The sequence below is a fragment of the Periophthalmus magnuspinnatus genome, chromosome 4 (genome assembly GCF_009829125.3).
Source record: "Periophthalmus magnuspinnatus isolate fPerMag1 chromosome 4, fPerMag1.2.pri, whole genome shotgun sequence".
Classification (NCBI taxonomy): domain Eukaryota; kingdom Metazoa; phylum Chordata; class Actinopteri; order Gobiiformes; family Gobiidae; genus Periophthalmus; species Periophthalmus magnuspinnatus.
Genome location: NC_047129.1, coordinates 17,844,054 through 17,866,855, shown reverse-complemented (window position 1 = coordinate 17,866,855; position 22,802 = coordinate 17,844,054). Strand labels below are relative to the sequence as shown.

General features: G+C 42.2%; 1 protein-coding gene across 1 annotated transcript in view; it reads left to right on the top strand.

Moving 5' to 3' along the window:
* wdr18 (WD repeat domain 18) overlaps positions 1-13,825 on the top strand; it is a 70,430-nt gene extending 56,605 nt beyond the window's left edge. Inside the window, exons 8-10 of the mRNA XM_033965134.2 lie at positions 11,362-11,525; positions 12,824-12,892; positions 12,968-13,825. Of these exons, the coding sequence (XP_033821025.1) occupies positions 11,362-11,525; positions 12,824-12,892; positions 12,968-13,096 (362 nt within the window). The 3' untranslated portion in view covers positions 13,097-13,825. The remainder of the gene's footprint in view (positions 1-11,361; positions 11,526-12,823; positions 12,893-12,967) is intronic.
* The last annotated feature ends 8,977 nt before the right edge of the window (positions 13,826-22,802 follow it).

Genomic DNA, 22,802 nt, shown 5'->3' with positions numbered 1-22,802 from the left:
TGAAGCCACTTTAATAATTCACCGACAGATCCGCCGAAGAGTGTTTTTCAGAAAAGCATCAAGTTCTCTACACCGAGTTTATCCGGTTCTGCTCTGTGTTCTCCTGTACTGTACAGAGCCATGTTCTGTCAGTTTCAATTTGACGAAGATTTTATCAAAACTTGAACAATTTATATTCATTTTTGGGCATAACAGGAGACTAAAAGGTTTCTGTTTGGAAGCTGCTGAATTTTTTATAGTCTTGTCTTCCTTGTTGACAAGTTTGTTACGCCTGATTACATTTTTTCACCTACGTCATCCCGATTGACATGGGAACTGATAAAACATTGATACACTGAGGGGGCACAAAAAGGTATCGACTTGAAAATCTCAGACTAAGGACAGGTAAAGGGCATTTGTAATTTTGCGAACATGGTCTGAGACATTAAAGAGGCTGTATATTATATTATACTGTATTTTTCCATGCGCCGCTAGTTATTTTACCCCACTTCAGATATATTGTAAAAGCAGTTCTTTGTGTGCTAATGAGACCACTGTGCACTGTTTGCATTTAACTATAAAGCATGTTATTGTCCAAGAATCAGGAAGTGTGCCGTTAGCATGTTAGTAGTCGTTAATATTACCGTGATGAAAAAACTCCGCTTTGGTCTCTGAAAGTTGTCAGGCAAATCCAGAGATATTTCAGTATTTTTTTTTATACAGATTGATGTCAGTCTGGTCTCCATGTCCTCCGATGCATCTCAAGCCTGGTCAAACATGATCGTCCAATCAGATTTGTTTATTTCAGTGACATGTGAAACGAAGGAGCTCATTGGTCAACTGTGATTTCTCTCACCTTAAATTAACAGAGTTTGGTGCTTCACTCATTGATTCTGCAGAAATCCGCCATGTTTTTCAACCCCATGTGATTTTTTTTCCCCTTTATTTTTTCTGATACGGACAGACCATGCCTGTCCCTAATTGGCTAATCCACCTGTCATTCACGCCCATTTGAAAACGGGGAGATTCACTACGTCTTTGTAAAGTATTGAGGCAATGAATGTTGTGCACAGTGTTTATAAACCCATTGCAGTGAATAATCGGGATGCTTGAAATGCTTTTGGAAAGTGGGGAATCACTTTGGACCGCTGCAAATGGTTTAACAAGTTTGTTTTTCACACAGTAAAAACCAGGTACAGCCTCTTTAACTTGTTTGAGAAAGGTCTTTTCAATGTACAGCTAGCCATCTGGAACAAAATGAATACTTTTGCTTGTAGATCCACGTTTTCATTCCATTAGTTCCAATTCCCTGCCTTGATCGCAATAGTGAATACGTTTGCTGTGTGTGCACTTTTGCTACCAACACATTTTTTTTGCAAGATATCTGAACTCACAGGCGTCGTTCTTACCCCTATGGAACCCCCCCTTTCACCTACACAGAAATGCTATGGACTGGGCCAATTGTGAATCTAAGCAGCCCTGTGGACCCAATAAGCCAGCAGCAAAGGGTCATCCTCAGCGGACAGGAGTCAGCAGACCACCGTCACATGAAAGAGAAGACACTACTATTGGGGATTGTGAGGGCTACATTTTGGCCTGGAGAAGATTGTCAGTTTGAGAGAGAAGTGATAGAGGTGGTCTTTGGGGAAATCCAGAGATCCAGATTAAACCGAGGAGGTGGATTTAGACAAAATCTCTTTAACCTCGCTGGGTTAATGGACCACTAGTAATTATCCACTACTGGAGCTTGACAAGTCTGGCCCCCGGCAACATATTAAGAGGAATCCACAAAAGACCGGTCCAAACTTCATCATTTTACAACATTAACTGATATAGCCTGAATGATGCTCAGTGTAATATTTCTGATATGGGATTTGTCACCTGCTGGTCTCCATGGATGTGTAGAGGGTTCCGCAGTATGGCATTAAACTTGTCTAACTTGCATTTATTCAATTACAGGGGGTTTCATTACCAATATAAATACCCTAATAACATTGCAATTTTGCAGCGAGCCTTGCCCTCATTTGTTCTGTATCCTAGCCCTGTGTTTGCATTTAATTATAAAGCATGTTATTGTCCAAGAATCAGGAAGTGTGCGATTAGCATGCTAGTTGTTGTATTACGGTGTCAGAAAAACTCTGCTCTCATCTCTGAAACTTGTTGCCTGGTAAATCCAGACTGATTTCTCTCTGCATTTTTTATATAGATTGATATCACTTTGGTCCCCACGTCCTCCTCTACGTCTCTACCCTGGTCAAACATGATCGTCCAGTTAGAGCCGTGACACGTGTGAAACGAAGTAGCTCATTGGTCACCTGTGATTTACGCTTAAAACCAATTTTATCTCACCTCAGATTAACAGAGTTTAGTATTTATTTCATTGACTCTGCAGAAATCGAGATGTAAAATTTTCCGCAGTATGGCACTAAACTTGTCTAACTTGGATATCAGTTATAAGGGTTTTCTTTGCCAATATAAATACCGTAAAAACATTACAATATTATAGCAAGCCTTCCCCATATTTGATCTGTATCCTGACCCTGTGGCTAGGCCTGTCACAATTCGGGATGGGACAATATACGATAATATCGCTAATCACGATAAAAAAGGTCCGCAATTAATCATTCGTGGCATTTTTTAATAATCGTGATCATCACACATGATTATAATCGCCTGTATGGCTCCAGACTGCCTCACGTTTCTGGTTTCAATACAGCGTTTACATGTTAGTTCAGTTGTTTGCCCACAAGGGGGCCCTCTATCATAACAATGAAACTTGTTAAATTCTGTGGCTATGGCTCATGGCTAGTGGGCAGGCAGTGGATCTGGATCCCAATGATATATCCTCCACTCAAGAATGTGAAGTCTGATGTGTGGAATTATTATGGCTTTGAAAAAATTGCTGAAGTAAATATAGATGATAAACAATAATATTGGAACCAAACCATGAAGCAGAATCATCCCACAAAAAGTATTCTAAATGTACAAAATTTAAAAACATGAGCTGCAAGAAATAAATGGCAGAATGCAATAGTTAATTAGTTTGGGTCTATAATGAGGCATAGAAGTTCATAATTCAAACTTCTACAGCTCACATGTTACATATTGCAAAAGAAATAATCAAAAAGTTCCCACTAGCACAAAGAAAAGTACACTAGAAAAATATTGACCTGAAAATGTTTCATATACTGAAAGAGAAGTCCATATAGTATTTATATCATGACATGGCTTAGCTGTGGCATCACTTTCTTGTCACCATGGAAATAAGAAGAAAAGTTTAAAGCCATATTGTGGAATATTCTAGGCAAAGCAATACCATCTCTGCAGAGACAAGCATGTGATCCTCCCTCCACTGGAAAATGACTTCCTTAATAGACATTGATTTTTGAGAAATACTGTGAAGTTACGATGACTTTCGGCTACAGAAGACAAGAGACATTTTGATATTACTATGTGGATATTGCAGTAATAAAATGTTGCTGCAGTATGTTAATCCATGGCAAGCTTCCAGATGTAATTGTCAAACTGTTTAACCCAACAGAAAGTAATTATAAAATGCCGTTTGGTCTGTGAACATAACCCATTCACTGCTTGTAAAATACTATAGATGCACTGCCAGCGGCTCACATTTGCTGTTGCTTTGAGGACAATATTTGCCATGTATTGTGCAGCCCCATGATTTTATGCATTTGGTTTAAAGCCGTCCAACTGTGCTCCCAAAATTGCAATCTGATGATGTTTGGATTATAGACAGATCCACATTAATTCGGATGAAGTTGACTCTCAAAGGCCTGAGCTGACTTGAAAAGAATGGAAATCCAGGTGAAATGTGTCATGGCTTCAGCAGACTGCATAGTGCCGTGTTTGAGTAAAGACCATAGACTGTATAAAGAAGAGGACTCTGGAAGGAGTGGAATTTGGAATTTTGACCGAGAGTATCATAGCAACTAAAGGGCAAATCTGGAGCGACGCTGTTGAAGGTAACGCTGTCAATCAAACGCTAGTGGAAGTGACCTCTGGGAATGAAGGCACCTGATTGGTCTCATATTAATGTTCATATCTTGAGTTACGGACAAAATAGCAAAATAAAAATACCAGGATCACGTACAGCGGGTTAATACGACCATTTTAAGACCAAAATAAGAAACTAAATAGCAGTTAGGGGCGACAGTTTTTCTTATGTAAAGTGAACTGGAGCCAGAGTCGAAGGAGCTGGAAGCGTGCCCATGATCACTTCCTACTTGGAACGTGCAGCTAGCCAGTTAGCTCTGTCCATTTATATATTCAGTCTATGGTAAAGACACAGGGGACGTCCATGCTTTCTTTGGGGGGAACGCTAACCCAGCCACTTGTTTTTCACTCTAAAATGGGTGCCAATCCTGATCACGTTCAGGTGCCTCTAATGACACACCACCTGCATTTTAATGAGCATTGATTATCATTAGTCAAAGTGGTACGCCACCAAGTGTTGCCTTTCCAACAGGCGCTCCCCCAACAGGCGCTCTCCCAACAGGCCACATGCTGCTGTTTACTGGTTAATTTACACATTTCAGTTTGTAATAAGTTCTACAATACATCGAAGCAGTGGACTAGATCTGGAGTGTAGTGATTTTCAAATGACCTATGTTGCAGTAATTCAATTTGAAATATGTAATTAATCAGCGTTATTAGCTTTATGAGGTTAGACTTTCGCCAGTACTGCAAAGCTATGTAATTAAATTGTCAAAGGGGGTATTATGCAAAATCTTTTGTTTTATTTTTGTTTTTTTTAGCTTTCTACCATGTTATAATCTCATTAAAAAATGTCATCCATGCATGTCCCTGTAATTTAGCCATCTCTCACGCGCCATATTCAAACCCGCCCTGTGGTTAGCTATAAGATTTGTCCATTGCTCCGCCCACAAGCCTATATCACCCATGCTCCCATACAACAATTCTCCTTAAATATACAAAAACATGACACAAAACTGTACACAGCAACTTGATGTGCAACCTGACCTGTGATGTGCAGTAGTTTCATTAGTGAGATGCAGCTGATTGTGTGTAATAGCGGTTTGAAGGGGGAGTGACTTAGTGCGGGGGGCAAAGGTAGTGAAGACTCGGCGTCAAAAACAAAAGTGAAACACATAAAACAAGTTAACATGTTGTTTTCAAAACCATGAAAGGTAACATGATGATCTAAATATGTTTTGGCAGTTAATACTCCATAGAAATAAAATCCTCCCTCTTTAAATAGGGACCATTTTGCTGATAATGATTTTAAGTTAAGTTTAGTGTTGTTTTTTTTAATATTAACAGAAGACATGGTTAATATTTATTTAATGTTGAATAAAACTTTATCCCACATAAAAGAAAAAAAAGCTGACCTGAAAATGCACTTAACAGTGTAGTGTTGTAAAATCGTTCTGTTATCATGAGGTTCATTATACTGTTCATAAAAGGAAACAAAACAAAGATTTAGATTTAACTTGAAAGTAATTTCCCTTGTGCATAAAGTTTCTATTGTCAGCCTCGAGGTGCTGCAACAAAACATTGATTATAAGACTTTGTTGTGATGCTGATTGTCTGTGCCAGCTGTAGCCAAACTCCTGCTAGGCCTGATGGGTTTTCTTGGCATTCCTTTTAACCCAAGTCGTCACGGCGACAGACAGATGGGTGTGTCCCTCCGCTCTGTCTGACCCTGATGTTTAAACCGCTGTAGGCAGGTGTGAAGAGTCTGTGTCTTATTTAAACCAAACAGCTGAGACGCAGGAGCGGGGACACTTAATGTGAGGGGATGTCCATCTGTGCACTGGCCCTCCGTCAACAGGAGCAGGCAGCGTGGGGTCTGATATAGAGGCTGCTGCTGCTCCTCTGACACTAATGCAGCCATAAAAGATCAGACGTCTGCTGCAAAAGTGAAAGTGCTGTGTGTCTGCAGAGTAAACATGAAGCCGGAGCCACAGTTTGGGATCTAGAGCTATTTTAAACCCACATGACAACCTATTATTTTATAGTAAAGATCTGAGCAGTGCAGGAGTTGTTAAAAATATATATATATTTAATACAGTTGGGGGCAGCTAAAATTAATATTGTTAAAATGCAGATTTTTGTTGTAATTCAAGGCGTTAATGGGTCTAGTCACTAGTAGAAATGATCAGGTTCAATATTTGTGTTTTTTTTTGTTTGTTTTTTGTTGTTGTTTTTTTTTCGTAAAGTAGCTGTACATTTATGTTTGACTTTGTATAATGTAGTGAATAAGAGTCAGAGTTGATGAGGGGCAGATATTATAAGCTTTTGCTTCCTTCTGTGCCCTTTCATTCACCTAACAAAAATTGTACAAAAGCCGTAATACTGTATGCAGTTATGCGGATTGTTTTGTTTTAATGAATGAAATAAAATATTAAATTGAAATTGAATTGAAATTGAATTGTGCATTTACCTGTTGTATATTTCATGGCAAAGTAATCTGTCTCTTGCCCCTTTTTTATTGATTGATGTTGGGGGTGAGCACCATGCCAAATGAAATTGAAAACGCAAACTTCTGGGAGCCAGTTCACAAATTAGAGTTTTATCCAGATTCAATATAGTATCTTTATATTGCCTTTAACAGACAACTAAAGTCATCTTCTTCTTCTGGAATTTCACACTTCATTGCAGTTGGTTAAATTCACCTGCCACTCAGAGCATTACTGAGTCTGACCAGTAGGAGGTAATTGGTGGACCCACAGCCTTTGTCGTGCAGTTGACCTGGGCCAAGGGTGGGCTCTGTTTTCTGCAGACGTGATCTATATTTATCAGGAAATCTAAATATATTTCTCACACGTTTTTTGGTAATCGGCAACTTTTCTCTGACACTTAGAGGATATGTCACGTTTCACTGTTTTCACCTCAATTAGTCAACAGTGCATTTGGAAATGTTCTCGTGCCGAGTCAAACCCCACCCTCGTGTTCAACTTTTGCTGTGTCCCTAACAGTGAGTGAAGATGTGCTTCATAGTGTACAGTATAAAGCTTGGAAGTTGCAGTAGAGCGACTACGTTTTACACTTAGTATGTGGTGAGTTTTTTGAGACTCATGGTGAGTCTCCACCATAGATCTATTATAAAAACTAAAAAATACATTGTATCAGTCTTTCACAGCAACTTTACTAACACAATGACCAATACCAAAAGAAGGAAACCACCAGATGAATTAGTTTATGTGTGGAGATTTGCTGTAATGGCACTATTTCAGGAAATATTTAATTAATCCGTAAACACACAGCGGCGTGGTGGTGTTAAGTTGACGCAAAAGATTAAGCCTTTGTTCTGTGTAAATGTTCACCATTGTCAGCTGCTGTTTGTTTGTGAGTGCGCTGCTGCGTGCTGATTGGTTCACAGTCAAAATCTACAATGTACAATTGGTTCATGGCCGTGGCATATGCCTGAAAAATTTACCACGTGTGAGTTTTGTGAAAATCCATAAGAATCTTGAGTGTCGACAAAGCTCGTCTTGTTGCAGTAGAATATATTCTACTTGTGTGTTGAATTCTGTGTCCTCCCTCGAAGAAGACCTATGTCTCGTTTTCACGAAAAAAGACGACTCTTTGAGTTCACCGCGAAGGTGTGTGTTTATTTGAGCATAGAGCTGCAAGAGAAGATGAGTGCTTTACGATGGACTGTTTCACCATAATGGCATAATTATCACCATTTCACCCCGTTCTAATTCATGTATGTTTGATTGATTGTATTATCGTGCATTTGAAGGTCGAGTTTCTACCATTAAAGGGCCTCTACCTGATTTTTTTCTGATGCATTTGAGCAAACTCAGTCTGGCCCCAGTACAGACGTACTCCGTAAGCCGCTCTTGAGCTTCAAAATAAATCCGCTGTGTACTGTCTCCATCCAATTATAAAATGGGCTCTGAAAGTTGTGAAGACCACTTATAAACTCATTGTGATGAATAATTAGGATACTCGAACTCATAAGGTATGTGAGGAATTACTTTGGACCAGTGCAAACTGAACTAGCTCTCTTTTTAACATTAAGACGCTGGCAACTGTAAAAATCAGATATAGCGCCCTATAGCTGTTGTAGATCAGTATTACTGTGTGCAATCAAACGAAATGCATAATGATGATCTTTACATGTGTTTGTTACTGAAAACCAGAAAAAATATAATGTCTTGATAAATACTTATGTAATCTGATAATGTGTAATCAATAGGCTACAGTCTGAGGCAGTGGTTGTATTGAGCGGGGCTTGTTTGAGTCTTGTCTTTTGCTTTTTATCCCCTCTCCTCTGTTCTGCCCTGTTATGTCTGCACTCTGTTATGAAATATAAAAGCACAAAAACTGCCCAAAGCAAATGGTGCAAAGACCAGAACATGGCTCCACTTAAAGAAAAAGTAAACTCTGGCATCTCTGTGTTACTCATTTTTAGTATCAAGGCTAGTGCTACTCAATTAAAGATGATAAAGAGGTTATATAGGGATACAATAAGACATGATCTTGCAGAGAAGGGAAAATACTTTGGGTGCGTTTAGTGAAATAGTCAAATTTTATGTGTTGGTGAGAGTCACTTTGGCTATAATTCTGTATTCTAGAGCTGTTTCGGGAGTATTGAGCCCCCTGTTATATATGCATTAAGCAGTATTGTTCAAAGCCAGGCTGATTGTTGCTTAGGGCTGTGAGATTAATCAGTCAAATCACAATTGCACTTTGAATGTTTGCAATTAGGGAAGGCGGCAATTACATAAATGGTTTAATGCCCTCTTTTGCTCAACAACATGCCTCGTCTTGTGTAGGTTTGACCTCTGCTAACATGTTCTGAACTGCATCTTGTTATTGTAGTTAAGATAAAGAAATGAAAAAATGAAATGGTGTTGTCATGATCATTTTCCAATTTCCAGCTTGTTACTAAGGAATAGACCTGATGCCATGATGATGATTAAAAACACTCTTTATTTACATGACAGAATGTGATTTTCAACGTTAAATGGTAGTACCTTCTTTTCTATTTGCATGTGGCCTTATATCTGTGTAGTTCCACAGTGGTCCATGGGCGTATACTAGTCTATGTCAACTCAAGATTGTTCTAAAGACTTGGATTAGTCCTGGTTTAGTCCTGGTTTGGTCGTGATGTAGACTTGGATTGGTTCTGGTTCAGTCCTGCTTTGTTCAGGACTAAACCAGGACTATACTTGTTCTGATACAGTTCAAGATCATTCTACAAATACTCAGAAAAGGTTCGTTTCTGTCCTGTAGATGGGACTTTTTAGTACTAATACTTGCTCAAATGAGTATCTAGTATCGAGTAGTAGCAGATTTTTGATACTTTTGACAACCCAAATTTTGAAATCTCATCGGCTTTTTTTTTTTTTTTTTTTAAACAAAATTGTTCAGCCTTTTTAGTTTTGTGTAAAGTGTAAATCATGATCAAAACAATATCTGTGTGTTACTAATGTCAATAAATTAATATTCATACTGGAAGAATTTTGCTTTCAATGGGTTAAAATGGCCGCGACCCGGCCCCGGATAAGCGGAAGAAAATGGATGGATGGATGGATGGGTTAAAATGACTTCATGTAGACATTTTGTGAGACAGTGATTGGTAGGTCAAAATGCCACACTAAATCCAGCCTGGGTCCCCATGCACTGACAGATAACCAGGTTACAGGTTGGAGCTGTTGAATTCTCAGGAGAATTGCTTGTCCCGGTGCTACAGCCGGCTCTGGCTCCGGCTTCAGCTCGTTTCCCCTTTTCCAGGTTATTTCAGGTTACAAATTGAAGAGTTTCCTCTGACTTTGATCTGCTGGCTGCCTCCAGGCTCCTGCTCGGCTCCGTCCTTCTCGTTCAGCCTGATGTCATAAATCAGCTGATCCGTGTGTTCATGTGTAGGTACAGGAAGCCAGACTGTGGAATATCTACACCTCAATTAATATTAATACATAATATTATCTTTAAAGTGTATTATTAAACATGTTTTTCATAATGAATTAAGTCCTTCTTCATGCTAGTTAAGGTGTAGTTATTATAAAGTGCTATCAGAATATCTTTAAACTCTAGACCGTCAGTCATCCAGGCAAAGTCAATTTCAGGTTTCTAAAAATACTCATCTGAACTTTGGTTGAACTTGGTTGAATCTTATTTGTGTTTTTCTTTTGGCTTCATTTTTAAGGTTTTAGGAAAGAATGCATTTAATAACTGTACAAGCTGAGATACATGTTACTTCCTACTTTTAAAACATAATTTAATCCATTTTACCCCATATGTTTTGCAAAAAATGTACAAGTGTTTATAACTACACTTCAAATTTAGATATAGGCCACAATATGTAATCCTGCTGTCTAATCTGTCTCACCCTAAACTATTTGTAACTGAGGTGATGTTTTAGAGTATTTTTAGTTTCAGTATAGACACATTTTTCTACCACAGAACTAATCAATGATGATGCCGCCGCCATATCCTCCGCCATATAACGCTCTCTACAGGTTTCTCCAAGCCTCTCAAAGCGCTACACATTATTCATCCACTCCACACTCTGTAGTGGTGTAGCTGGGGCAGACTGACTGAAACGAGGCTGCCAATTTACGCCATCGGTCCCTCCAACCACCACCAGCAATTACGCACACACTGCATTTGTACAAACCAGGGCAGATGAAGTGTCTTGCCCATAGACTGAATATGTAAATGGGCATAGCTAACCTGTGAGTTGCTGCGTTCCAAATAGGAAGTGATCATCGGTGCGCTCCCGGCTCCATTGAATCCCCTCTTTCCGTAACTGCTGTTGTCAACTTTGTCATTTTGGTCTTAAAATGTTCGTATTAACCCGCTCTACATTATTTTTAATTTGGTATTGTGTCTGTAAATCAAGATATGAACATTAATAACGGACGAATCAGGCGCCTTCTTTCCCCGAGGTCGCTCCCTTTAGCGTTAGCAACAGGTTTGATTAACAGAGTTGCAAAGTGTCCACTCCCTGCTAAACCAGCGGTGCGAGCAGGAAGGGACGTTACCTTCATGAGCCTCATTTTGGATTGGTTCTTTGGCTGCTATGGTACTTGCGGCGTGAATTGCAAATACAGGACTCTGCTCCAAATTGGCCCCTATAACTGCTAACCTCGATGAGCTCCATTCGACTGGAGCCGAACACTGTAGGTGAAGTGCTCTTTTAGTTCACTTCTGTATACAGTCTATGGTCTTGCCTAAGTAGACAACAACAGAACTGTCAGAGCGGGAATCAATCCTCTAACGTTTGACCTCAGACTGCTTAAACCACTGAGCCACTGTCACCCCTCAGTGACGATCCTCACCGTGTTTATTTACAGTGACTCCAGGCTTTTCAGTTCTGTTAATTGCATTGTTCTACGTCATGGGTCTTTCTAAACCACTTGGTCACACCTCCTTTCTTTCTATTTCCAGGTCCAGTGACTAACGCTGTGATCATGCTGGCCCCTGCAAACATGTTCCTGCCTGACAGCCGCCCTTCGCTGCCTCTTCCGCGCTTCAGTCGTCATGTTCACGGCAGCGAGGGTGACGCCAGCGAGTCCGGGGAGCTCTGTGTGCGCCTCGGGCTCTACACACAGGTACGACACACACACAGAACTCAGCGCTAAAGAGGTACCATTGAAGGGAGGTGTGATTAAAGGCACACTATGCAAACAACTATCTGGATCTGAGTGACTATTTATTTGACTCTAATTGCACTGACAAGTAAAGAGAAGTGCTGGTGAATTGAATATCTGTGTGTAAAAAAGGCAGAAAAAATTCACTAAACATTCCCAGAAATCAGCCAGCTCACCCCAGGTTCCCCAAGACACCATCGGATTTCAAACCTAGCACTATGTAACCTTTCTGGTGTAGGGTCCGCTGCCTGGTTGTCTCCATGGAGATATTATTCATTTACATGGAATGTTTCAGAGTATGGCATTAAACATGTCTCTCTTGCATTTATTCAATTACAGGTGTTTTTACTGCATGTGAAAAGTGCATTCTTACTGTGAGCAGGGTCACATCTCCATAGATCTGACCTGTAACTTGGCCTGGTAGTGTCATCTGCATGTCTCCAAAGCAATAACATCTCCATAGAAACAATGTGACATCTTCTTTAGGCATAAAATACTGCTACAACATGCTTATTTAAGTGTATTGTCTTCATTCTGCCTATGTGTCGTGTTTTGTTTTTTGTGCTAATTGTTTGACTAGTTCGATACTCATTAAATCACCAATAACAATTAGGTGCAGCTCTAGAAGTAACTTCAGGTTGAATAGATTTAATTATCGGGCGACTAGGAGGCGGGTGAAGGTATTTACAGGATTAAATGCAATTTTATCATGTAGTGTGGCCTTCCAACAGAGTTTGTAGCAGTGTAGGAAGAAGGACTCAAGTAGATTTTTTCATGAGTATTTTTTTCTCAGGTATCTTAAGTAAAAATATTAAAGTATCTGTTTAAAAATGTACTTAAAGAGTAAAAAGTAAAAGTATTTCTCACAGATTTTGAGGTCTTATAAAGCTTCAAATTGTAGTGATTTTCATAAAGTTTTGTGCTGAATTTTTTGTTTTTTCTAGCTTTGATATTTTTGTTTGCTCATATTATGAACATGTTAAAAATGAACCCTCAGCCTTTTCAGCAGGTCTCAAACAATAATAAAAAAATACTTTTACTTTTTCAGTCCTTTCCAAAAATGTAGTGGAGTAGAAAATACAGATACCTGCTCTCAAATGTAGTGAAGTAAAATAAAAAAGTATCCACTTCAGTACAGTACTTTACTAGTTGTGCTTCATTATGTTCCATCACTGGTTTATACCCAGGGCCCAGAATTTCCTGCTTACACGACTGATTAATAAAAACTTTGCCATTAATATATTGTTGTATATTCTTAGGAGGAAGATGAAACCTACCTACAGAAAGCAGCTAAACTCAGTTCTTTAATGAATGCTGTCACAGATAAGGTCGGTCCTCACACTTTGACATCATTTGGTTTGAAATTTCCTGTAATTTAACTTCCCATCATGCCTTGTGTTTAGTCTGTGTTTGGTGACGGTGAGAACACAAAGGTGCGAGTGGCGGAGCTGGAGGAAGAGGTGCAGACTCTGAAGAAGGTCAATAAGGATCTGTATGACTTTTCTACACAGCTGCTCACCAAGCCTGCGTAGAAATACTCCATTCATACAACACAGTATACACACAGCCACGCAAACACATGTAGAGGTGGGCAACAAACATCAGTAATATCAGGAATGTTGTTTTGGAGCTATACAAAATTTGATACAAAACTCGGTATATTGTTACTCATCAGTTTTCAGGTAGTCAAAAGTTAAAACAACTGAGATTTTAACACACCAAATACAAAATTTTGCCTTTTTTCAAAGTATTCTGACACCAGGGACTGATAAATGTATTTACCAGCAGCTTATTGGGTTGTTCCAAGATTCCTGTTTACTTTTTGACGTAGTATTCACTAATGCATCTCTATTGATGTTTTGCACCGCTGCAACAAAAATGGCAAATTTCGTAAATAACTTCTTTTGCTTTTAGACGTTCGATCCTGACCTCTGTATGGTTTATTCTTAAAACTCACAATGCTGTAAAGAGAGCTAATTTAAGGAAAAGTGGAACAAAAGCATCTTGTTATCTTCCAAATAGGGGAAAAGTGTGTTTTTCTGCAGGTGATTTTAAACTTCATCGGATACAAACAGGAGGTTTTAGCATCTCTGTGTTGGTTTGCTTAAATAACACTTTTTGTAAATATTGCCCATTGCTACACACATTTAACTTTGTTTAGTTCAACAATGAAACACAACTTTGACCGAAATGGCTCGTTCTCTCCTCTGTTGTTTTTGGTCAAATCCCTTTTGATAAGAAATAAAATGGCCTGGTTTTCAACTTTTGTCAATTTTTCATTTTGGAGAAAGTTTAGGTTTTGACAGGAAGTGGTAATTATTCCAAAAAATCTGGTACTTGTATAGATTTACATTTTGATTTTCTGAACAAAACATTAATATAGATAATTGTTGTGACAAATAACATCATTCATTTAACTTTGGACTTGGCCATTAGTTTTTGAGAAAGTGGCGACGCAGCACATTTCCTCACGGCTTTTATTTAAAGAAAAATCCTGATCCTAAAGCAGAATGTGTGATCCCAATTAACCTCAACAGATTTCACTGTCAAAGCTGCACAAGACTCTCCCTTTAAACCGGCACATGACTCTCATTTTAAACTGTCACTTCTTGGGAAAACTCAACACTTTAGGTTGATTCTGCAAAGGTCAGATGGAAAAACTCATCCCAAGTATTGAGTATTGTGGGTCATAACAGTAACAGCTGCAGTGTGTCTTTCATTTTTAATATCATCCCTTTGTAAAAGTTATTCCACTTTATAAAATCGTCTGAAATGTTTCGAGTTTTTTTGGAAATGTTCCTTTCTTAACTATTTAAGTGTTTGCTTTAGTTTGTGTTTGTTTACCAGCCCCTTTCAGCTATTCCTCGAATGCTAAAGTCAAGAGTATTTAAGAGTATCATCTAATATGAATTAAAGGTGCATCTGCCAACGTCCTCCTAAAGTATAAACAGTACACATAGTGTATTTATGTCATTACTCCAAGGACAAACCATAGACTGTGTGTATGTATGTATGTTTATTTATATGTATGTTTATGTATGTTTATGTGCGTGTGTGTGCACGCGTGTGTGCATGCGTGTGTACACACACATATATAGGTGTATATGTATATACACACATACATACACACACACACAGAGGGTACATAAAGTCTCTTTACAATTTAAAAATGGACTTACAACAGCAGTTTATAAGTTATATTAAGTAGATTTGTTCCAGTTTACTCGGTGGTTCTAAAAGTTCACATTGCTTTTGTGTACGTCAGGCGTCCTGTTGATTAAAGAGACATCCTTTTGAATGAACCCCTAAGAAATGGCTCCTCCTCGAGAGAAGGCACAATGTGTATCATGGTTTAATGAGACAAAATGGGATCCGCAGACTCAACGAAACTATAGAATAAAGTCTGGAAGAAATCCACCATCACGTCTGTCAGTTCTTGCATGGCACAAGAAATGAATAGAGACAGGGACAGTGCGAGAGAGAAAGAAGTGGGCCAAGAACATTTGAGGAAAACATTGATCGTGTAAGAGTTGTATTAAATGAGGTAAAAAACAACAACTTTGGAAACCTCTGCGTGTCTGCGTGTCTGCGTGCGTTAAACCTCTCCAGACATGTTTTTAATGAGGGAACATAACATGTTAGAAAACTCAAAAAATCGATTTTTTTCATCATACCTCTCTTTAAACTATTTTCAGCAGCACACAGGAAAAGTATCTGTTAAATGGACAAAAAAATCATGCCACATGATCGCACTCTGACAAAGGTTACAGGAAGTCACCAAAACAAAGCACTGACCTCAAAAATGTTTAAATGTTTAGAGATGTATTTGAAGAGCCATCTTTATTTAGTGCTTTTTTACACCGTAAAACTTTTCATCACCAGAAACCACAGCCGCAAGACTTCAGAATCAGCACCAAAAGTGATGCAGGATGGATATTAGATGAATAATTAAAGTACGATGTCATCAACCTCTAAACCATTGCCCTGGAATTGCACAAACCTATTGCAGTATATTTCAGAACGAGTTTTACTCCCTTTACAACTGTACTACTGCTGTACTACTGAAGGGAAAATCATCTGAGCTGCATCTGAGGTCACAGTATCACATATAGTAACGCTACAGACAGTTAAAACAAGCAAATGGTGCACTTTTATAATGTATCTGTTTATTTTATTTTATTTTTTTTATTTAACTGCACCAGTAGTGTGTATAATCTATGGAGCAGAGCAGCACAGATGGCACATTTATAAATAATCAAGAGAAACATAATCCAAATAAAAGAAAATGGCTGAAACTCATTATAAATATTAAACGTGGGATTAATCTAACGTCAAACATAATATCAACTCTATAAAAGTCCCTGCTGTGTGTGCAGAGACAGAGACGACGCCATAATGAGCGGCTGCTTTGTTTACACTGGAGTCTGGACAATAAATGTATTTAGTCATCCAAAAATGTGCACACTTCACTTGTTTTAAATCAAATAGTACCACTGTATGTTTAACAGCAGCAGTGAGTAACATCAGGTCTATGTAGATGTAACTGAGGCCCACATGGCACAATGGGATTAATGTTGATCACTTGTATCGATCTGTTGTGATCGATCGGCAGCGTGGTAACCTCTGCTCGTGCTTTTAATTAATTGAAGACGAACTCAAAACCGCAAAGAAAAGTACAAATAGATTAACTATCGTCTACAGAAATGAAGATTGAATTATCGATACTGGCGTGAGTTTAAACGTAAACAGTGGCTCAAGTTGGTAAAGAGGTCACATCCACTGACCCACAGGTTGGCGGTGTGATTCCAGCTCCCACAGATGAATGCTGTTGTTGTGTCTTTGGGCAAGACACTTAACCCACCTTCTTCCCAGTGTCTGTGTACACTGGTGTGTGAATGGGTGAGTGGAGTTTCTTGATGGGCATGCTTTTCCACCTTCAAGACACTCAAAGTGATTTACAAGTGTGTTCCAACTTTTTTTTTTTTTTTTTAAACATTGAAGACCCATAGACTGTTCATATAAATGGACATATACTCATGGTCGGAATTCCTAATATGGAGCCGAACGCTGTGGGTGACGTCACACTCACTTAGTCCACTTTTTTTTAAACAGTCTATGTGAAGAACGCACCTCTTAAAAAATATAAAAAATACTGTTGAATTTACCATCTTGTTGACTCAGTTCCATGAAATCTTTCATGTTGCAAAAAATGTACATCAAACAAACATCAAATGACCCGAATGTTTAATGTAACTTGCACAGCTCTGTGGGAGTCGACGTGGTTTGTTTTATAAATATAGTTCTGACTTTAAATTTTAGTGGAACTGAAAACTTGAGGAAATGAGAGAAATTATAAAGTGTTGCATAAGTGAACTTGTTATACAAAAAATGTAATAAAGAGAAGACAATGTAGCGGGTGAGAAAAACATAATTTAAAGCCAACATCAGATTAGTTTAATGAAAAACAGCTGTTGGAAATGAAAAATTCAAACATGTCACTTCATATAGTTGTCAGTGGATGAGAAGACATGGCTGCCTCCTCTTTTCTCTCTATCTCCCTCTTCTCAAAATCTCTCCTCACTCTCTTTCCCTTTATCTATCTCCTGCTTTTGTTCTCTCTATATTCTCTCTCCCTTTGTCTTACTTTTTCTCTTACTCCCCCCTCTCTCTGCACCCTCTTCTCCTTCTTCCCTCTCTCTCTCTCTGATCCCCTCCTCTGTCTCTCTTTCTGTCCCCCTTTTCTCCCTCTTTTTCTTTCTTTATCTCTCTCTCGCTCCCTCCCTCTCCCTGCCCCCTCCTCTCTCTCTCTCTCTCTCTCTCTCTCTCTCCTCTGTCTCTCTCTCTCTTTCCTCCATCTCTCTCTCTGTCTCTGTCTCTCTCCCTCCCTTAGTTGTTCCTGGCTATGGAAGAGATAAAGTCCCTCCAGCAGGACACTTGCCTTCCCTCTGGGCCCACCCCCTGCTCCTCCCTCTGGACCCGCCTTCTTGACTCTCCCTCTGTTTCCTCCCTCTGGACCTGCCCTCCCTCCTCTCCGTTCACATCTGGACCTCCACAGTCTGGTCCCAGGGATGCTCTTATCTCCAGTCCCTGTCCCGGAGCAGAGGAGCAGAGCGATTAGGGGCTGGTTTGGCGTCATTCGGCTTTAACGCACTGCCATTTGTTCATGTAGGTTTCTTTGGCAAAATTAGAGCAGCATGGTGAGACTTTTCTTGAGTGCTTTAGCAGTTTAATCTTTTCACCAACAACATCAACATCCATCACTGGTTGTTTTTGGTACTTTGTTTTGGGCACCGCTGGACCTTTTTCACTTTATTTAAAAATGCTAACACAGAATGAAACAGCTGCATTATGTACAGAAAACAGACTCAGATTCAGGTAAGGTTAAACATTAGTGCTAAATTTCAGAGCTCACTGAAACACATTGGGGGTAAGTACATTTATATTGTAATGATTAATTAACTGTAATCCAAACAAAACTAAACTTCAAACTTTTCTGACTCAAGACGATTAAAACACTATGGCTCTACTGAAAACATGCAACACAGAAATACTTTACTTCATAAAAACGTACAAAGATTTCAGACTTAAACGGGAAAAATGTATAAAAACAATGTTGAAACCATCCATCCATCCATCCATCCATCCAATTTCTTCCGCTTATCCGGGGCCGGGTCGCGGGGGCAGCAGTCTAAGCAGGGACTCCCAGACTTCCCTCACCCCGGACACGTCCTCCAGCTCCTCCGGTGGGACCCCAAGGCGTTCCCAGGCCAGCCGAGAGACATAGTCCCTCCAGCGTGTCCTGGGTCTTCCCCGGGGCCTCCTCCCGGTGGGACATGCCCAGAACACCTCCCTAGGGAGGCGTCCAGGAGGCATCCTGAGCAGATGCCCGAGCCACCTCAGCTGGTTCCTCTCAACGTGTAGGAGCAGCGGCTCTACTCCGAGCTCCTCCCGTGTGACCGAGCTCCTCACCCTATCCCTAAGGGTGCGCCCGGCCACTCTGCGGAGGAAGCCCATTTCAGCCGCTTGTATCCGCGATCTTGTCCTTTCGGTCATTACCCAAAGCTCATGACCATAGGTGAGGGTAGGAACGTAGATTGACCGGTAAATCGAGAGCTTTGCCTTCCGGCTCAGCTCCTTCTTTACCACAACGGACCGATACAGCGACCGCATCACTGCAGACGCTGCACCGATCCGCCTGTCAATCTCCCGCTCCATCCTTCCCTCACTCGTGAACAAGACCCCGAGATACTTGAACTCCTCCACTTGGGGCAGAGACTCACCACCCACCCGGAGAGAGCAAACCACCTTTTTCCGGTCAAGAACCATGGCCTCGGATTTGGAGGAGCTGATTCTCATCCCAGCCGCTTCACACTCGGCTGCAAACTGCCCCAGTGCCTGCTGCAGGTCCTGGCTCGAAGAAGCCATCAAATCCTGTGGTTCCCAAACCAGGCCCCCTCCGGCCCCTGGCTGCGCCTAGAAATTCTGTCCATAAATATAATGAACAGAACCGGTGACAAAGGGCAGCCCTGGTGGAGTCCAACATGCACTGGGAACAGGTCTGACTTACTGCCGGCAATGCGAACACAGCTCCTGCTCCGGTCATACAGGGACCGGACAGCCCTTAGCAAAGAGCCCCGGACCCCATACTCCCAGAGCACCCCCCAAAGGACACCACGAGGGACACAGTCGAATGCCTTCTCCAGATCCACAAAACACATGTGGACTGGTTGGGCATACTCCCATGAGCCCTCGAGGACCCGATGGAGAGTATAGAGCTGGTCCAGTGTTCCACGACCAGGACGAAAACCACACTGCTCCTCCTGAATCCGAGGTTCGACTATCGGTCGGATTCTCCTCTCCAGTACCCTGGAATAGACCTTACCGGGAAGGCTGAGGAGTGTGATTCCCCTGTAATTGGAACACACCCTCCGGTCCCCCTTCTTATACAGAGGGACCACCACCCCGGTCTGCCATTCCACAGGTACTGTCCCCGACCGCCACGCGATGTTGCAGAGACGTGTCAGCCAAGACAGTCCCACAACATCCAGAGACTTGAGGTACTCAGGACGGATCTCGTCCACCCCCGGAGCCTTGCCACTGAGGAGCTTGCCAACCACCTCAGTGACTTCAGCCAGGGTGATGGACGAGTCCGCCTCTGGGTCCCCAGTTTCTGCTTCCTCCTCGGAAGACGTGACAGTGGGATTGAGGAGATCCTCAAAGTATTCCTTCCACCGCCCGACAACATCCCCAGTCGAAGTCAGCAGCTCTCCACCCGCACTGTAAACAGTGTTGGTGAAGCACTGCTTCCCCCTCCTGAGGCGTCGGACGGTTTGCCAGAATCTCTTTGAGGCCGTCCGATAGTCCTCCTCCATGGCCTCCCCGAACTCCTCCCAACCCCGAGTTTTTGCCTCTGTGACTGCCCGAGCCGCGGCACGCTTGGCCCGCTGGTACTCATCAGCTGCCTCAGGAGTCCCACGAGCCAACAAGGCTCAATAGGACTCCTTCTTCAGCTTGACGGCATCCCTTACTTCCGGTGTCCACCACCGGGTTCGGGGATTGCCGCCGCGACAAGCACCACAGACCTTACGACCACAGCTACGAGCAGCCGCATCGACAATAGAGGTGGAGAACATGTCCCACTCGGAGTCCATGTCTCCAACCTCCCCCGGGATCAGGGAGAAGCTCTCCCGGAGGTGGGAGTTGAAGACCCCCCTGACAGAGGGCTCCGCCAGACGTTCCCAGCAGACCCTCACAATGCGCTTGGGCCTGCCAGGTCTGTCCGGCTTCCTCCTCCGCCAGCGGATCCAACTCACCACCAGGTGGTGATCAGTTGACAGCTCAGCCCCTCTCTTCACACGAGTGTCCAAGACACGCGGTCGGAGGTCAGATGACACGACAACAAAGTCGATCATCGACCTCCGACCTAGAGTGTCCTGGTGCCATGTGCACCGATGGACACCCTTGTGCTCGAACATGGTGTTTGTTATGGACAAGCTGTGACTAGCACAGAAGTCCAATAACAAAACACCACTCGGGTTCAGATCGGGGAGGCCGTTCCTCCCAATCACGCCCCTCCAAGTGTCACTGTCATTACCCACATGGGCGTTGAAGTCCCCCAGGAGAACAACGGAGTCCCCGGTTGGTGCACTGTCTAGTACCCCTCCCAGGGACTCCAAGAAGGCCGGGTACTCTGCACTGCTGTTTGGCCCGTAGGCCGACACAACAGTGAGAGACCTGTCCCCGACCCGAAGGCGCAGGGACGCGACCCTCTCGTTCACCGGAGTGAACCCCAACACGCAGCAGCTGAGCTGTGGGGCAATGAGCAAGCCCACACCAGCTCGCCGCCGCTCCCCGCGGGCAACGCCAGAGAAATGGAGAGTCCAACCCCTCTCAAGAAGTTGGGTTCCAGAGCCCAAGCTGTGCATGGAGGTGAGGCCGACTATATCTAGCCGGTAACGCTCAACCTCCCGCACAAGCTCAGGCTCCTTCCCCCCCAGCGAGGTGACATTCCATGTCCCCAGAGCTAGTCTCCATGTCCGGAGATCCGGTCGTCGAGGTCCTCGCCTTCGACTGCTGCCCGGATCTCTCCGCACCCGCCCCTCATGGCTCCTCCCGCAGGTGGTGGGTCCACGGGAGGACGGCCCCACGTCGTTTCTTCGGGCTGGGCCCGACCGGGCCCCGTGGGGAAAGGCCCGGCCACCAGGCGCTCGCTGCTGAGCACCCACCCCAGGCCTGGCTCCAGGGTGGGGCCCCGGTAACGCCAGTCCGGGCGACGTAACTGGCCTCGTTGTTACTCTATTCATGATGGGCTTCTGAACCGCTCTTAGTCAGACCCGTCTGACTAAGAGTGTTGAAACCAGTTGATGTTAACGACATTGTGTAACAGCTCAGTACATGTGCATAAGAAGCCATTTTTGTGGTTCTTTTGATTGTAATGAGATTTTCATTTATCCAGGAGAGGTTCAATGTAGAGCAGGCTTCAGTGGTGGGCATCTGGACACGTTTCCAGCTCCAGAAACCATTTTACACTGATGGAACTGGATTCATCCCACTCTGAGTATCTTGATCCAATCTCAAAAGGAGGAGTTTTAGACTGAAACGGCCGTTAAAACTCCTCCCTTTGGCGTTACTCAAGCTTACTCAAGGTTTGGAGAAAGTAAAGATAGAAAAAATATCACAGGGGACTGAAAAACATGGCGGATTTCTATTTAATCAATGGGCGAAACCTAAACTCTTGTTAATCTGAGGTGAGAAATGTGTTTTTATTTGTACATCCCACGTGACCAATGAGCTCCTTCGTTTCACGTGTCACTGAAAAAACAACCTGATTGGACGATCACATTTGACTAACACTTCAGACACAACAGAGGACGTCGAGACCAGACTGATATCAATCTGTATAAAACATACAGGGAGATTTCAGTCTGGATTTGCCAGGGAATCTCGGAGTTGAATAAATTCCCAGCTCAATCAGTTGAAAATGGCTTCTGGAGCTGAAACGTTTTTATCGCAAAAGAGTCCAGATGACCACCAATGAAACCTTCCCTACTCCTCTCGTTGTAATTTAAAGGGTCTCTGCTTCAGATTGGAGTTTCTATAGAATTGTTTTTTTTTTTTTAAGGCACTACTGGCTCAGCGTGGATCCGTCTAAATCCTCCGCTCGCCCCGGCTCGTTCATTGTGTTATCAGATGAACAGTTGGGGCTTTGTACTCTCTACCTGACGCTGGGCTATCAGTCTGAAACTCCTTATCCACAAGCACAGGCCTTTATCACAAAGTCCAGACTCAACCCAATAACAGTCCACTTTAACAAGCTCAAATCCAGAGCTTTACCACATGTGCTTTAAGGTTATCCGGAGAAGGCATCACGGTGTTCCACACTTTGCATCTTTGCCAAAAACTGTTGACAACTCTATTTCACATTAAACTGAAGATGTGAAAAATATTATGATTATTTCTCCAAATTTTGGGCTTTTTTTGACATGTTCAGAGGGAATTTGACTAGATTAATCCCTGTTTAAAAGTAGATTTTGAATGCAAGCCAATTAGTTTCCAGTGCAGGAATAAACATGCGCTTGCCAGGAGCACAAACAGTGAGTTATAACAGACTCAGATATGAATAGGTTTGTGAACGTGCCAGCATCACTGCACTGACTGGTTAGAAGGCTAAAAGAATGATAAGGGAGGATGAGTCTAACACTGGAGGAGGTGCTGTGACCCTTTTGGCTTCCCGTAGGA